The sequence below is a fragment of the Bos javanicus genome, chromosome 11 (assembly GCF_032452875.1).
Source record: "Bos javanicus breed banteng chromosome 11, ARS-OSU_banteng_1.0, whole genome shotgun sequence".
Taxonomy (NCBI): domain Eukaryota; kingdom Metazoa; phylum Chordata; class Mammalia; order Artiodactyla; family Bovidae; genus Bos; species Bos javanicus.
In genome coordinates this window covers 87,395,161-87,412,099 of record NC_083878.1, presented here as the reverse complement: position 1 = coordinate 87,412,099, position 16,939 = coordinate 87,395,161, and the positions used below count along the sequence as shown (strand labels likewise).

Genomic DNA, 16,939 nt, shown 5'->3' with positions numbered 1-16,939 from the left:
AACAGTGATCATATCTTAATAAAGAGTAGAACTATTATTTGTATTTTCTTTTTGTGGTTTCTTCATTGTTTAGGCTGTTCTCAGAATACAGCTTTAGTGTGAGACGTGTGCACTGCCAATAAGTGTACTGTTGAGACGAAATTTCAGAAGTTTTATATAGAGAACTTGAACTAATTTCAAATTTAAAAAAACAATGTATGTTGTTATTATTTGCTCACTTTGTTGCTGTGGAGGAAAGAACTGAAAGTGACTATGTTAGGGCTTCCCTGGTGGCTCTGATGGTAAAGAATCTCCCTGCAGTGTGGAAGACCCGAGTTCAATCCCTGGGTCAGGAAGATCTCCTGGAGAAGAGAATGACAAACCACTCGAGTATTCTTGCCTGGAGAATCCCATGGACAGAGGAGCCTGGCGGGCTGTAGTCCATGTGATTGCATAGTCAAATACGACTGAGCGCCGGCACTTTTGTTTTGAGAGGCACTATTTTAAGTCCTTTGTTTACATTCGTCCTCCTCTAGCTCTCTTTTCATGTTTCCAGTGGAAGATCTTCTGTTCTTTTAATTATGAGTCTTTATCACTATTTATAGTACTCAAAGGTTATATTCCCTTTGTTCTTCATCAGGTTTTCAGGGTACTAAATATTAATATTAAATATTATCCTGCATTTGCCCACTTAAGGAATTCTTTTCATAGGCTTTCTTAACCTTCACAGCCTTCATGTTGTTTTCAGTTTATTTAAGAGACATTTATGATCCTTACTAAACCTCTGCATGAGTATGGTTCACCATCTTCCCAAATTATACATGTGAGTAAACACCTCAGAGTGAAGTGTTAGTCGCTCAGTCGTGTCCAATTCTTTATGATCCCATGCACTGGAATTCGCCAGACTCTTCTGTCCATGGGATTCTCCAGGCAAGAATATCGGAGTGGGTTGTCATTTCCTTCTCCAGGGGATCTTCCTGACCCAGGGATTGAACCCAGGTCTCCTGCATTGCAGGCAGACTCTTTACTGACTGAGCCACCAGGGAAGCTCAAACCCTTCAGAAGGTAGAATTGTTTGCCAAGGTCATTGTACATAGTAGTCTCAAACTCGAAGTACAGCCTTCTGTTCTTTTCCCACCCCCCTCATTATGTTTTGTATTGTATAGTTTCTATGGTGATGTCTTCAAATTCACTGATCTTTACTTCTTGAATTTGTAATCTGCTGTTTTTTTCATTTCAGATTCCATGATTTTCATTTCTAGAAATTCCATTTTAGCCTCATTTTTAATTTTCTCGCTATGTTTATGTTGTCTTTTTCATCCTCCAGTTTATTGACAGTATTTGCAGTAGATGTTTGAAGGTTCTCATCTATGGATTCTGTTACCTCTGAGGCTGTTGACTGGTTTCTCTCCTGATTGTGTGGCATGTTTTCCTGCTTTCCATGCCTGGTGGTTTTGATTGGATGCAGACAGTTTGAATTTTGTGTTGATGGATACTGGATTTTTGTTCTGGTGTATGATTAGGTAGCTTGGATATCAGTTTGATCATTTAAAAGCTTGTTTTCAAGCTTTTTTATGGCTGTTCCAGAGCCTTTATTCTTGGACTAACTTAGCTCCTCCTACTAAGTGATGTCCCTCTGAAAGACTTTACCTAGTGCCCCCACTATTATGAAGCCTCTCCACTCCAGCTGGTGCCTTTTCTGAGCTCTGAGAATTGTCTGGATTCATTGGGGGAAAAGATCCAGTGATTTTTTTTTTCTCCCCTGGCCTCAGGTTTTGGTTTTTTTTTTTAAGCATGCACAGTTTGGTACTCAGCCAAAGACTTGAGAGGACCGCTTTGCAGACCTCCAGAGTTCTCTGTGCATCTGCATCCTCACTCTTACTCTGTCTGCAAATTACAGCCACCCCAGCTTCCAGGAACTCTAATCCCTCTCTAACTCAGCGAGAACACGGGGCTCTGTTTCATTCCCTGCTCCCTGCACTGCTGGTTGCAGACTGCCTCCAGGCAACATCCTGCAGCCATTTGTTTCTCTTTCAGGGCATATCATCCTGTGCTTCCTGTTTTCTAATGCCTGAAATTGTTTCATATATTTTTTCTTAAAAAATTTATTTATTTATTTACTGTATCGGGTCTTAGTTGCAGTAGGCAGGATCTTCGTTGCATCTTGTGGGGTCTTTTGTTGCAGTACATGGACTCTGGTTGGGGCATATGGGCTCAGTAGTGCGTGCAGGCTCTCTAGTTCTGGGCCGAGGCCCCAGAGCGCACGGTCTCAGTTGTTGCGGCACCTGGGCCTTTCAGTGGTGCTGGCTTCGGTAGTTGCAGCGCTCAGGGCATGTGAGATCTTAGTTCCCCAAATAGGAATCAAACCTGCATCCGTACATTGCAAGGCAGATTCTTAACCACTGGGCTACCAGGGGGAAGTCCCCTTATATATTTTTTCCAATTCTCTGTTTATCATGGGAAGTCAATTCCGAAAGTAGTTAGTGCTTTAAGGGCAGAAATAGAAGTGTTCCAAATACTACTTTTTAGACATTTAGAAATAAAGTCAATATTCAGATGCTTTTTAGCTGATTGTTACCTAAACAGTTCTTTCTTGAATGCCTCAAAGTATCCAATTGCTCATTTATTCCTGGATTTTTTTGAAAATTATCATCTCTATTCACAAATATTGTCTAATCTTTGCTTCTGAATTTTCTACCAGCTGGACCATGTTATTGGAGGATCATGTTTATAAACTTTTGTTTATACAAAATTCTCACCCTAATAACAATCTCTTTTGTTGACTAGTTTTAAATTAATCTTGAGTGAGGAGGCAGGAGTAAAAGAGGGTAATGATTTCTTATAGAGATTTTGATAGAAAGTATAAGCTTAAAATAAAATGAGACTATATCTGGATAACAATAACTATTGCACTTTGCCTTTTTCACTTGTATCTTAGAGAGCTTTTTTTTTGGAGGAATTAGCCTCTCTCTCTCTCTCTCTATATATATATATTTTATTTTTAATTGGAGGATAATTGCTTTACAATGTTGTGTTGCTTTCTGCCATTCAACAGTGTGAATCAGCCTTAAGTACACGTGTCCCTTCTCTCCTGAACCTCCTTCCCACCCCCATCCCACTCCTCTAGGTTGTTGCAGAGCACTGGGTTGAGCTCCCTGTGTTACACCGCAACTTCCCACTAGCTATCTGTTTTACATACAGCAACATATATGTTTCAGTGTTACTGTCTCAATTTGTCCCTCCCTTTCCTTCCCCCACTGTGTCCACAAGTCTGTTCTCTGCCTCTGCGTCTCTCTTCCTGCCCTGCAAAGAGGTTCATCAGCACCATTTTTCTAGATCCCATATATATGCATTAATATACGATATTTTTTTTCTCTTTCTGACTTACTTCACTCTGTTAAAAGGCTCTAGGTTCATTCACCTCACTAGAACTGACTCAAATGTGTTCGTTTTTCTGACTGAGTAATATTCCATTGTATATATGTACCACAGCTTCTTTATCCATTCATCTTTTGATGGACATCTAGGTTGCTTCTGTGTCCTAGCTATTGTAAATAGTGCTGCAGTGAACATTGTGGTACATGTTATCTTTTTCAATTACGGTTTTCTCAAAGTAGATACTCAGTAGTGGAATTGCTGGGGCATATGGTAGTTTTATTCCTAGTTTTTGAAAGAATCTCCATACTGTTCTCCATAGTGGCTGTATCAATTTACATTCCTACCAACAGTGCAGGAGGGTTCCCTTTACTGCCCATCCTCTCCAGCATTCATTGTTTGTAGATTTTTTGATTATGGCAATGACCAGTGTGAGGTGATACCTTATTGTAGTTTTGATTTGCATTTCTCTAATAATGAGAGATGTCGAGCACCTTTTCATGCATTTATTGGTCATCTAAATGTCTTCTTTGGAGAAATGTCTGTTTAGGTCTTCTGTCCATTTTCTGATTGGGTTGTTTGTTCTGGTATTGAGCTGCTTGTATATTTTGGAGATTAATCCTTTGTCCATTGATTCATTTGCAGTTATTTTTCCCATTCTGAGGGTTGTCTTTTCATTTTGTTTATGGTTTCTTTTGCTGTGTGAAAGCTTTAGAGTTTAATTAAGTCCCATTTGTTTTTATTTCCATTACTCTAGGAGGTGGGTCATAGAAGATCTTTCTGGGATTTATATCAAAGAGTGTTCTGCCTATATTTTCCTTTAAGAGTTTTATAGTCTCTGATGATTACATTTAGGTCTTTAATCCATTTTTAGTTTATTTTTGTGTATTTAGTTTTATTTTGTGTATAGTTTATTTTCCTAACAAGGAAGTATTCTAATCGGTTGATTCCTTCAGCTCCATTTTACTTTCTCAAGATTGCTTTGGTTGTTCAGACTCTTGTGTTTCCATACAAATTATCAGATTTTTTTGTTCTAGTTTTGTGAAAAACGACATTGGTAATTTGATAGGGACTGCATTGAATCTGTAGATTGCTTTAGGTAGTAAAGTAATTTTAACAATATTGATTCTTCCAATCCAAGAACATGGTATATCTTTAGAGAGCTTTTTTTTTAAAATAAACTTTTATTTGGGAATAGTTTTAGATTTATAAAAAAGCTGCAAAAATAAAAATATATCCTTTACCCAGATTCAAGTGTTATTACTATTTTATCCTACAGTTTTATTCTTTGTGCTGTTCTATCACTGTATCTATCTCTGCAATTCTATTTCTGAATCATTGAGGGTAAGTTACATTTATATGGCACATCATCCCTAAATATTTTAGTGTATATTTTCTAAGAACAGGGATAATCTCTTCAGTTCAGTTGAGTTCAGTCACTCAGTCATGTCCGACTCTTTGTGACCCCGTGGACTGCATCACGCCAGGCCTCCCTGTCTATCACCAGCTCCTGGAATTTACTCAAACTTATGTCCGTTGAGTTGGTGATGCCATTCAACCATCTCATCCTCTGTTGTTCCCTTCTCCTCCTGCTCTCAATCTTTCCCAGCATCAGGGTTTTTTCAAATGAGTCAGTTCTTCACATCAGGTGGCCAGAGTATTGGAGCTTCAGCTTCTGCATCAGTCCTTCCAATGAATATTCAGGACTGATTTCCTTTAGGATGGACTGGTTGGATCTCCTTGCAGTCCAAGGGAATCTCAAGAGTCTTCTCCAACACCACAGTTCAGAAGCATCAGTTCTTCGGTGCTCAGCTTTCTTCACAGTCCAACTCTCACATCCATACATGACCACTGGAAAAACCATAGTTTTGACTAGACGGACCTTTGTTGGCAAAGTAATGTCTCTGCTTTTTAATATGCTGTCCAGGTTGATCATAACTTTCCTTCCAAGGAGCAAGTATCTTTTAGTTTCATGACTGCAGTCACCATCTGCAGTGATTTTGGAGCCCCCAAAAATAAAGTCTGACACTGTTTCCCCATCTATTTGCCATGAAGTGGTGGGACCAGATGCCATGATCTTAGTTTTCTTTTAATCTTTGTATAACTGCAGTTAACTACTAACTTTAACTTTTTATTTTTCTGGAAGCTGCACAGAATAGATATGCCACAATTACCTCACTAGTTGTCTATTGATGGAGATTAGTGTTTAAGGATACAAGGCTAACAGGCTAAAGAAGGCAGCTAGGTGATGAATAAAAAACAAACAAATAGAACTGGAAACAATCTAAATGTCTGTCACCAGAAAAAGGGATAAAATGTGACATAGTCAGACATGGTGTATTAAATAACCTTAGATACAAGCAGCAGGAATGAACCTAACATTCTGTCGAGTGTGAGAGGCAAGTCTTAGGAAACTATGTACAGTATGATGCTATTTTTGTTAAGCTCAAAAAAGAAGTTAAACTAAATATGTAGGTATATTTATATGTTTCCTGTGGTCACGTATGGATGTGAGAGTTGGACTGTGAAGAGGGCTGAGCACTGAAGAATTGATGCTTTTGAACTGTGGTGTTGGAGAAGACTCTTGAGAGTCCCTTGAACTGTAAGGAGATCCAACCAGTCCATTCTGAAGGAGATCAGCCCTGGGATTTCTTTGGAAGGAATGATGCTGAAGCTGAAACTCCAGTACTTTGGCCACCTCATGCGAAGAGTTGATTCATTGGAAAAGACTCTGATGCTGGGAGGGATTGGGGGCAAGAGGAGAAGGGGACGACAGAGGATGAGATGGCTGGATGGCATCACCGACTCGATGGACGTGAGTCTCAGTGAACTCCGGGAGTTGGTGATGGGCAGGGAGGCCTGGCATGCTGCGATTCATGGGGTCGCAAAGAGTCGGACACAACTGAGCAACTGATCTGCTCTGATATGTATGATAGAACTATTTTTTTAAAAAGTTCATGGTAAGCAAAATTCAGGATAAATAGTTGCCTCTGGAGGGAGAACCACAGAGGGAGTACTAAAGGAGGAGTCCATGGGCAGATGTAGCAGTTGATTTGTTTGTATATTCTTTGCATCCCTAGCTACTCTTTGACAGTAGGAATCATGTAGTACTTCTATTTGTCATCCTTAAGACTTCATGGGCTTCCATGATGGCTCAGTGGTAAAGAATCCACCTGGTAATGCAGGAGATGCAAGAGATGCAAGTTTGATCCCTGAGTCGGGAAGATCCCCTGGAGTAGGAAATGGCTATCCACTCCAGTATTCTTGCCTGGAGAATTCCATGGACAGAGGAGCCTGGCGAGCTTTAGTTCCCGGGGTCGCAAAGTCAGACATGACTGAGCAGGCGTGTGCGCACACACACACACATAAGACCTCATATATAATACAGTTCTCTATACATGGAAAAGGACTCTGTGTTTGTGGATTAAATGATTTGAAATAGCTGAAAAACAGAATTAAATACTTTATTTAGAGAAGAGTTCAAATAGATTTGTTGGGGATTTTTTTCTACCTGAATAGTAAGCTTTCAGTCTGCTTCTTTTATATTTATTATGTATCAGGAGGCTATTCGTGGCATTTGGCTGAAAAAATAAAAGAGCATTCCACTGATATTTTAGTGGTAAATGCATAAGGGATGTAATTTCTGCTTATAAGTAAGGACATTTACAAACTCAATTTATGGGTGTGTCAGTATCACTCATGAAAACCAGCTTGTGAGATTAATAATCTTATCAGTTCTTCGTACTGCTCACCCATATACCGAAACCAATAGTAAATTACCCTAGTCAGAAAATGTATGTTTGAGGCTACATGGATGACTTTTTTTTAGAAAAATAATACCTGATGTTTGCAGAGTGAAGCCAGTGATTTCATGTGAAGTGTCTGTGACTTAGTTTGATCCTGTGTCAGTACCCAGCGTGCTCAGCCCAGGCCTCCCCCAAACTCTGCTTCCCAGGAGAAGGAATGAGAACCAAGTTTTGTACTTGCCTAAGGAAAACTGAGTAATGACAAAGGTTGTGCTGTGCTTAGTCGCTCAGTCGTGCCTGACTCTTTGCGACCCTGTGGACTGTAGCCCACCAGGCTCCTCTGTCCATGGAATTCTCCAGGCAAGAATACTAGAGTGGGTTGCCATGCCCTTCTCCAGGAGATCTTCCCAACCCAGGGATCGAACCCAGCTCTCTTGCATTGCAGGTGGATTCTTTACCGACTGAGCCACCAGGGAAGCCCAGTGACAAAGGTTAGCCTGCTGCAAAAATAATCATGTAACCCTGCCAAGATCAAATGGAAATTATTTGGGGATTGTCTGCTCTTCTGGATACCAGCTTTTAATATGCTTCAGTACAGATGGGTGAATTTAAATGTAGGTATTCCACAATAAGCAGAGTGTTTGGAGGACAGATGCATTTTAAGAAGGAGAACTTCGGTAGGTTTTTCCCAACTCTGATCCTGAGGCCAAACCAAGTGACCCTCTCCTGTTCAGTTGGTCATCGGTTCATAAATTTGTTTTTGTTCATAAGGTTTATCTTGGTCTGGGCAAGTCGACAGCATGTTTCTAAAATGGTCTTATCCCCACGACCAAGACTATATTTCACGTAAAGTAATGTATTCACCATAGGCTTTCAGAAGACTAGATTTTAAATATAAAAAAGTATATTTCTTGTTACTTCTAATAGATTTACAACAATTAAGTTAATTCTAGCAGACCAGAAATGCGAATTGAACTGTTTTCTGAATCATAATGCGTGTGGAATTCATTTTATCCTTCCTCCATAAGTAATATATTACAGTGCTTTGTCATCTCTTCTGACATAGTTTTATTCTTTATTAATTTCCCTTTGCCATAGAAAGCCTTATTTTAGGTTTGGGTTAACAGGTGCATGTAGCATTAGCTTTTTCTCAGCTGAATTTTTGCTTCGAAACAACAATAAGTAAGGGTGTGGCACTGTGCTTTTTTTTTTAATAGCAAAGCAGGAAGTTCACCTCTGACAGGGTATTGTAATCAGGTTTATCACAAGAGCCTGCTGTTGTGTAACAGAAACTCTAGCTTGTCCTTACCTGTCTTCAGGCATTGCTTCATGAAGGAAAATAAACTCAGCGGAATATTTGTGAAATTCAATAAAATGCTTTCCCAAGCACGCCATTTTTAATACATGCTAGAGCAATTGATTATACCCTTGTGGTCTTTTAAAAAACATATTCACCTTGGGATTTCTTAATATTGTAATTAAATGGATCTATAGCCCTCTAGAAGCCCTATGTGTCATATTTACTATACGTTTTAGACACATCCTCCACTGTGGCTACTAATAGTACATACTCTCTCCCCCATCTCCCCTACATTTTTCAAGAAAAGTGGAGAAGGTTTGGGATGCCTTCAGACGACTGTTTATTTAGTTGACAGGCAGCTTTTCTTCATTGTACGCTTTGCGTTTGCTCACAAAAGTGCATTCACTATTCCATAGTATGTTGAAACTTTTAAATGGAAACAGCTTTTCGTTAACAAAGGAAGCATTTTCTTCCCTCCCTTCATGTCTTAGCTTTCTCTACTAAGTCTTGGCTTCTTCAGCAGCTGTACCTCCACCAGAAATGACAAAAGGTGCGATTGTTCTAGGAGATGGTGATGAAGATAATGCCAGGGGAGTTTTGTGTGTGTGGGCTGCTTGGGACTGTTTTTCTTCTGTGTTTGGTTTTGTTTTGTTTTTGTTATTCCAGAAAGTTGAGCACACCTTAAAAAAAAGAAACCAAAGGGAGGAGGGAAAAAAAGGCTTTAAAGACCCTTGAACCTTCATCCTGTGTGAACTATTTCTTTCCATTAAATTGTTCTGTTAATATTCAGGTGGGCCCAACAACAACAAATCTGACAAAACTCACTTTACAACATAGGGGAGTGGAATCCAGAGTAGAGAGTATTGATGTGGTTTGTTTCTTCTTCCAAGCGGGCCATGGGTTTGTCTTTCTGCCATTACTCTGACTTGAGTCGAGTTCAGAAGAGGAAAACAGGTGTGAAAATTAAGTTTTAGAATTTCCAACCATCTCCTTTTTCTGAGTTGTGATTCCCAACTCCTGGGAGGTAAACTGTTTCATTATCTTTATTTTTTAATTTGAAGATAACCTCCTCCTCTTTCTTTTTGCCTCTGTCTCTTCTGCTGCTTTATTTTTGAGTCAAATTTCTGAAGTGTGGTGCTGATATGAAGCTTCATTTATTTCTAGCAAAAATCTTTCAGTTCATCTGGTAGAATAAACTAAAAATTTATTCTTTTTCAGAGACATCATCTTTGTATAGAGTACCAGATAAGCAAATTGCTGCTTAAGCCAAAGTTGGGCCTAAACAGACTTTTCTCTTACAGGTGGAATTTATTCTGCCAATAACTTTGTGGAGCTACTTGTGTATTTTCAGCCTTGTTTTTTTTTTTTTTAAATCTTTATGTGTTTTAAACCCACAGACCAATTTCTAAACAGTTAGTATGTAACATACTTATTATTCTACCATGGTCCTCGACAGTGATTCTAAGGCCTCTCAAGAATTAGTCATTTCGTCATCCCTCACTAGACTCAGCAAGAAGCAATAAAGAGGAACCTGGAAATCCATTCTGAAGTACATCTCCAGCTTTGTGAATGTTGATGAACAACATTCTGATCTCCTCTCTGAATGAGTGAAAAGAAAAGATGCAATGCTGGTTCAGCCAAACCCACTGAGTGGCACTTTGCCATGATGATTCATTTTGCCTCAGAGCAATCTTACGCCCTTTGTGAAACTAGGTCCCTGATGGTTTAAGGAAGAAAAAGACTCCTTCAGAGCTATCAGTCACTCTCTGAGCCCCTCCAGATGACTGTCTCGATGGATCAAGCTTTAATACACTCTGAGTCTTGAAACTTTACTCCATATTTTTTCACCATCTTCCTCTGTAGGCCGCATGTCGCTCTTGGGATTGTTTGTGCAACCTCTGTTAGAGTAATCATCTAGCAGGTTTGAAATCTACCTGAGGGAAACTGAGACGAGTGTAATGATAACAGGTGTTCTCAGGTTCCCTCACTCCCACTCCCTTCCAGGATTACTACTGCTAGGCAGCGTGAATAGAAACCAGCTGACATGCTCTTTTGTTCCTGGCTTTCTGCAGCATCTTAGCCATCGCTGGAATGTGTGGGTGCAGTTCTCTCATCAGGCTTGTGAACTAAAACCATCTGAGGGTCTCTTCCAGGCTCCAGGAAGAAGGAGAGGAGAGCCACTTCATTTTATTTTATTATTATTTTGCACAAGAATATTGTGGAGAGTTTGTTTAAACTACAGGTTCTTTTAGACCTAGTATTAGGGCTGGATTTATGAAGTCTGGTGTGGGATTGAGGACTTTTAAATCAGCGTCTTGCAAGTGGTTCTGATAGAAATGTGCTCTGAGCAATACGAACTAGTCTTTTCATCTCTGCCTCTGTCTATCTTATGTTATTGTATCATGTTCCACACAAAAAAAATTAGAGGTAAAAGTAGACTAATTAGGGGATAACCAAAGACCAATATAAAACAAAGTACTGTTATACCTAAACTCCTTTGTTTTTCTGGGCTCCAAAACCAATGCAGATGGTGATTGCAGCCATGAAATTAAAAGACGCTTACTCCTTGGAAGGAGGGTTATGACCAACCTAGACAGCACATTCAAAAGCAGAGATATTACTTTGCCAATAAAGGTCTGTCTAGTCACGGCTGTGGTTTTTCCAGTGGTCATGTATGGATGTGAGAGCTGGACTATAAGGAAAGCTGAACACAGAAGAATTGATGCATTTGAACTGTGGTGTTGGAGAAGACTCTTGAGAGTCCCTTGGACTGCAAGGAAATCAGACCAGTCCATCCTAAAGGAAATCAGTCCTGAGTGTTCATTGGAAGGACTGATGTTGATGCTGAAGCTCCAGTACTTTGGCCACCTGATGCAAAAGCTGACTCATTGGAAAAGACCCTGATGTTGGGAAAGACTGAAGGCAAAAGGAGAAGAGGGCAGCAGAGGATGAGATGGCTGGATGGCATCACCAACTCAATGCACATGAGTTTGGGTGAATTCCGGAGTTGGTGATGGACAGGGAGGCCTGGCGTGCTGCAATTCATGGGGTCGCAAAGAGTTGGACACGACTGAGCGACTGATAAACTGAACTGAAACATGCAAAGTTTTAGACAGTATTCTAGTAGTCCCCTTATTCTCCTTAACACATTACAAATTCCAAATGAAATATAGCACAAATGCCCAGCAACTTTTATGACATCTTTCCTTTAGGTGTGTTCTATACATGCATACATTTTTCTGAAAGTCAAAATAAGACTATTCTAATACAGTCATTAAATGTTTACTGTAATTATTTTATATCCATGTTTTGGAATCTTGTCAAAATTCCAGCCTGCTTCTGCTCTCCAGGCTAAGGACAATGGCACGAACACAAAAATGTGATCCTGTGATGACGTTCTCTACAACGGTGCCGTGTCATAGTCCTGCCAGTCTCCTGCCCCAGGTCGGATGCTTTGCTGAGCTGGTGGTGCAGGCCCCTAGAGTGGCCTGGCTTGGTTGGAATAGGGCCAGATGTGTGGGGAGTCCGTAGCCAAGCCCTGTAGAGCCAGTTGGGCCACCATTTCACGTGATGTTGGAGGCAGAAGGTAGCGGATGTCAGCGTGGATATTTTGTGTTTGTGTTCAGTCGCTAAGTCGTGTCTGACTCTTTGCAACCCCATGGACTGCAGCACACCAGGCTCCTCTGTCCTTCACTATTTCCCGGAGTTCACTCAAATTCATTTCCATTGAGTCAGTGATGCCATCTAACCATCTCATCCTCTGCTGCCCTCTTCTCCTTTTGCCTTCAGTCTTTCCCAACATCAGGGTCTTTTCCAATGAGTCAGCTTTTTGCATCAGGTGGCCAAAGTATTGGAGCTTCAGCATCAACATCGGTCCTTCCAATGAACACTCAGGACTGATTTCCTTTAGGATGGACTGGTTTGATCTCCTTGCAGTCCAAAGGACTCTCAAGAGTCTTCTCCAACACCACAGTTTGAAAGCATCAATTCTTTTTTGCTTACTAGATTCCTTTTCATTAATGATCTTAAAATTACTTGTCACTAATTTATTATCCATTAAGTTGGTTTTCTGAGATGATTATTTTTCAAAGAGGAACATTCACTGCTCTAGTGTTTGTTTGTTTGCAGGTAAAAGTACTTAATTTCATCTCCTACCTGCATTATTTAAAAGGATTGTCGCTTTAGTCATGTCTGACTCTTCGCAGCTCCATGACTAGAATTCCTGTGTCCATGGAATTGTCCAGGCAAGAATACTGGAGTGGGTTGCCATTTCCTTCTCCAGGGGATCTTCCTGATGCAAGGATTGAACCCCAGTCTCCTGCATTGTAGGCAGAGTCTTTACCTCTTAAGCTACCAGGGAAGCAGGATTAGGGTTACCATAAATCTTGTTAGTAATGTTAATTGTTAACTTGAGAAGATACTTCAAATTCTGGGCAAAATGAAGCAGATATCTAAATGAGTTGATTTTATAAAGATAAAAAGACAGCTTTTCCAAAAGGTCACTGAGAGTATATGTTTTCATTTTTAACTTTTTTTTTTTTTTGGATGGGGGGGCTCTTTTCAGTTTATTGCATGTAGGAGTTACACTAGTCCCAAGTTAAAAGCAAACCCCAAATTATGGTTACATTATACAGGCTGTGAGGTTTTTAAACTCGTGACTAGGGACAGAAGGGAAATTCTACTCATTGCAATGAAATCCTCACTTAAGCTTCAGTAAGCCAAAAGCACTTAAAACCCGTGAACCTTCAGGTGGTCGTCCTTAGCCAGTCCAGTCTCCACCAGGAACTGGCATATGTTCTTGTGCTGGTCACCCTGTAGCTTAATTTCTTCTCCGTATTCTGGATGCTCAATTACAGTACCATTGCACGCAAATTTCTTCTTAAACGTCTTCACTAGTTTCTTTTTATCGTAATCATCAGTGGTCTCTTGGACAGTAGTAAGGGTCTTCCTGCCGTTTCTCTGTTGAATTCTTATATGGATATAATCCTCAGTGCCAGCAGGAAGCAGATCATCACCCTCACTTGCATCAACAAAGGGTCGAAAGAGTGAATGTTCTGGATAGGGGACATAAAGTATGATTCCTTTTCCTCGGTGGAAATGGCCTGCGGAAGGTGGTGGCGGGAGAAAGCGGACGGCGGGACAGAGCCTCCATCGGGAGGCAAGGGGAGGCCGCTGAGTCCCTGGCGGCAGCTCAGTGACTGGGTCATTTTTTCCTTTTTAAATTTACAGATTAAAATAGAGTTGTTAATAGTATTTTCATATACAAATAGAATTACTCTACCTGAGCATTTAGAAACAGACTTAAAAGGCCACATTGCTATTTGGTTAGAAATTTACTTTGTATTCTTCAGCTACAGGTTGATCATATGTTAATAATATAGCATAAACTGAAAGCCTTTTTTCCCTAATAAAACTCAAATTTTTCAGTAGAGTTCAGTTGCTCAGTCGTGTCCGACCCTTTGTGACCCCATGAATTGCAGCACACCAGGCCTCCCTGTCCATCACCAACTCCTGGAGTTTACCCAGACTCATGTCCATCTAGTCAGTGATGCCATCCAGCCATCTCATCCTCCGTTGTCCCCTTCTCCTGCCCCCAAACCCTCCCAGCATCAGGGTCTTTTCCAATGAGTCAACTCTTCGCATGAGGTGGCCAAAGTATTGGAGTTGCAGCTTTAGCATCAGTCCTTCCAAAGAACACCCAGGACTGATCTCCTTTAGGATGGACTGGTTGGATCTCCTTGCAGTCCAAGGGACTCTCAAGAGTCTTCTCCAACACCACAGTTCAAAAGCATCAATTCTTTGGCACTCAGCTTTCTTCACAGTCCAATTTTCACATCCATACATGACCACTGGAAAAACCATAGCCTTGACCAGACAGACCTTTGTTGGCAAAGTAACGTCTCTGCTTTTGAATATGCTATCTAGGTTGGTCATAACCCCCCTTCCAAGGAGCAAGCATCTTTTGATTTCAAGGCTGCAGTCACCATCTGCAGTGATTTTGGAGCCCAGAAAAATAAAGTCTGACACAGTTTCCACTGTTTCCCCATCTATTTCCCATGAAGTGATGAGACCAGATGCCATGATCTTCGTTTTCTGAATGTTGAGCTTTAAGCCAACTTTTTTACTCTCCTCTTTCACTTTCATCAAGAGGCTTTTTAGTTCCTCTTCACTTTCTGCCACAAGGGTGGTATCATCTGCATATCTGAGGTTATTGATATTTCTCCTGGCAATCTTGATTCCAGCCTGTGCTTCTTCCAGCCCAGCGTTTCTCATGATGTACTCTGCTTGGAAGTTAAATAAGCAGGGTGACAATATACAGCCTTGACGTACTCCTTTTCCTATTTGGAACCAGTCTGTTGTTCCAAGTCCAGTTCTAACTGTTGCTTCCTGACCTGCATATAGGTTTCGCAAGAGGCATGTCAGGTGGTCTGGTATTCCCATCTCTTTCAGAATTTTCCACAGTTGATTGTGATCCACACAGTCAAAGGCTTTGGCATAGTCAATAAAGCAGAAATAGATGTTTTTCTGGAATTCTCTTCCTTTTTCTATGATCCAGCGGATGTTGGCAATTTGATCTCTGGTTCCTCTGCCTTTTATAAAACCAGCTTGAACATCTGGAAGTTCACGGTTCACGTATTGCTGAAGCCTGGCTTGGAGAATTTTGAGCATTACTTTACTAGCGTGTGAGATGAGTGCAATATTGCAGTAGTTTGAGCATTCTTTGTCATTGCCTTTCTTTGGGATTGGAATGAAAACTGACCTTTTCCAGTCCTGTGTCCACTGCTGAGTTTTCCAAACTTGCTGGCATATTGAGTGCAGCACTTTCACAGTGTCATCATTTAGGATTTGAAATAGCTCAACTGGAATTCCATCACTTCCACTAGCTTTGTTCATAGTGATGCTTTCTAAGGCCCACTTGACTTCACATTCCAGGATGTCTGGCTCTAGGTCAGTGATCACACCATCGTGATTATCTTGGTTGTGAAGATCTTTTTTGTACAGTTCTTCTGTGTATTCTTGTCACCTCTTCTTAATATCTTCTGCTTCTGTTAGGTCCATACCATTTCTGTCCTTTACTGAGCCCAGCTTTGCATGAAATGTCCCCTTGGTATCTTTAATTTTCCTGAAGAGATCTCTAGTCTTTCCCATTCTGTTGTTTTCCTCTATGTCTTTGCATTGATCGCTGAGGAAGGCTTTCTTATCTCTCCTTGCTATTCTTTGGAACTCTGCATTCAGATGGGTATATCTTTCCTTTTCTCCTTTGCTTTTCGCTTCTCTTCTTTTCACAGCTATTTGTAAGGCCTCCCCAGACAACCATTTTGCTTTTTTGCATTTCTTTTCCATTGGGATGGTCTTGATCCCTGTCTCCTGTACAGTGTCACGGACCTCTGTCCATAGTTCATCAGGCACTCTATCAGATCTAGTCCCTTAAATCTATTTCTCACTTCCACTGTATAGTCATAAGGAATTAAAAGTTTAGATACTAAAATACTGGTATCAAAATAAATACAATACAAAGAAGGTTGTAACCTCAGGCAAAGTAAAATTGGACATAGTTATAAATTCTGGAAATTTACAGTTTGTTTTCTGTAAGTAAGTCAAGTCGCTCAGTCATGTCTGACTCTGCGACCCCATGGACTATGGCCTGCTAGGCTCTTCTGTTCATGGGATTTTCCAGGTAAGAGTACTGGAGTGGGTTGCCATTTCCTTCTCCAGGGGATCTTCCCAACCCAGGGTTCGAACCCAGGTCTCCAGCATTGCAGGCAGATGCTGTACCATCTGAGCCAGTACCATTATAATGTATTCCCTTGTGCTTTATAATTGCATGTAAGCTGAACATACCAAAGTAACATTGAACAGAGAAGTATTCGTCCCTTCACTTGGTTCCCAAACACCTTCACACGTTTAGAAAATGGGCAAGACATGACAGAGCAATATTATTGGTACAAATTGTTGGGAAACAGATTTTCACTTAGAATAAGGAAGAACTTTGTAATGATTAAATGCATTACAAATTGAATAGACTACCTTCAGGAAAGGTATTGAGTTCCCATCACTGGAGATTTAAAAGAAGAGCTAGACATACAGCTGCTAGGGGGTGTTGTAAATTTAGACCAGATACCTTTAAAGGTCTTGCCAACTCTGAATTTGCTGCTTGGATGATTTCTCGTATAGCGTGATGTATGAAGTGATTGTTACACAAAATAGTTTACTGAAGTTTCTCTCTTACCATGTTTATTTAAGCTAGACATACATACAGAAAAGTGAACATATCACAAATGTACCCAACCTGATGAACTTTCATTACCTGAACCAGCCCCCTAGATCAAGAAACAACGATCTCTGCACCCCAGAAGCTCCATCCAATCCCCACTTCCAGTCGTGATCACCTGCACCCTGAGAGTAATCTCACTCTTGACTTCCAGTCAACTTTAATAAATATTGCCAAACAGGTTTCCAGAATGTTTGTATTCTGGCCTAATTTTAACGAGGTCCAACCATGTCAGAAGGAGAAGGCAATGGCACCCCACTCCAATAT

At 40.5% G+C, this 16,939-nt stretch overlaps 1 protein-coding gene and 1 pseudogene across 2 annotated transcripts in view; one reads left to right on the top strand and one right to left on the bottom strand.

Moving 5' to 3' along the window:
- The window catches only part of TAF1B (TATA-box binding protein associated factor, RNA polymerase I subunit B), a 55,313-nt gene that overhangs the window by 23,147 nt on the left and 15,227 nt on the right, over positions 1–16,939 (top strand). Inside the window, exon 1 of one of the 2 annotated variants that reach the window (XM_061433339.1) lies at positions 7,632–7,714. The exons of the other annotated variant lie outside the window; for it this stretch is intronic. Within the exon in view, the coding sequence (XP_061289323.1) occupies positions 7,685–7,714 (30 nt within the window). The 5' untranslated portion in view covers positions 7,632–7,684. Of the gene's footprint in view, positions 1–7,631; positions 7,715–16,939 lie in introns of those variants that run through there. 2 annotated transcript variants of the gene reach the window in all.
- LOC133257457 (eukaryotic translation initiation factor 1-like) lies at positions 13,045–13,469 on the bottom strand (annotated as a pseudogene).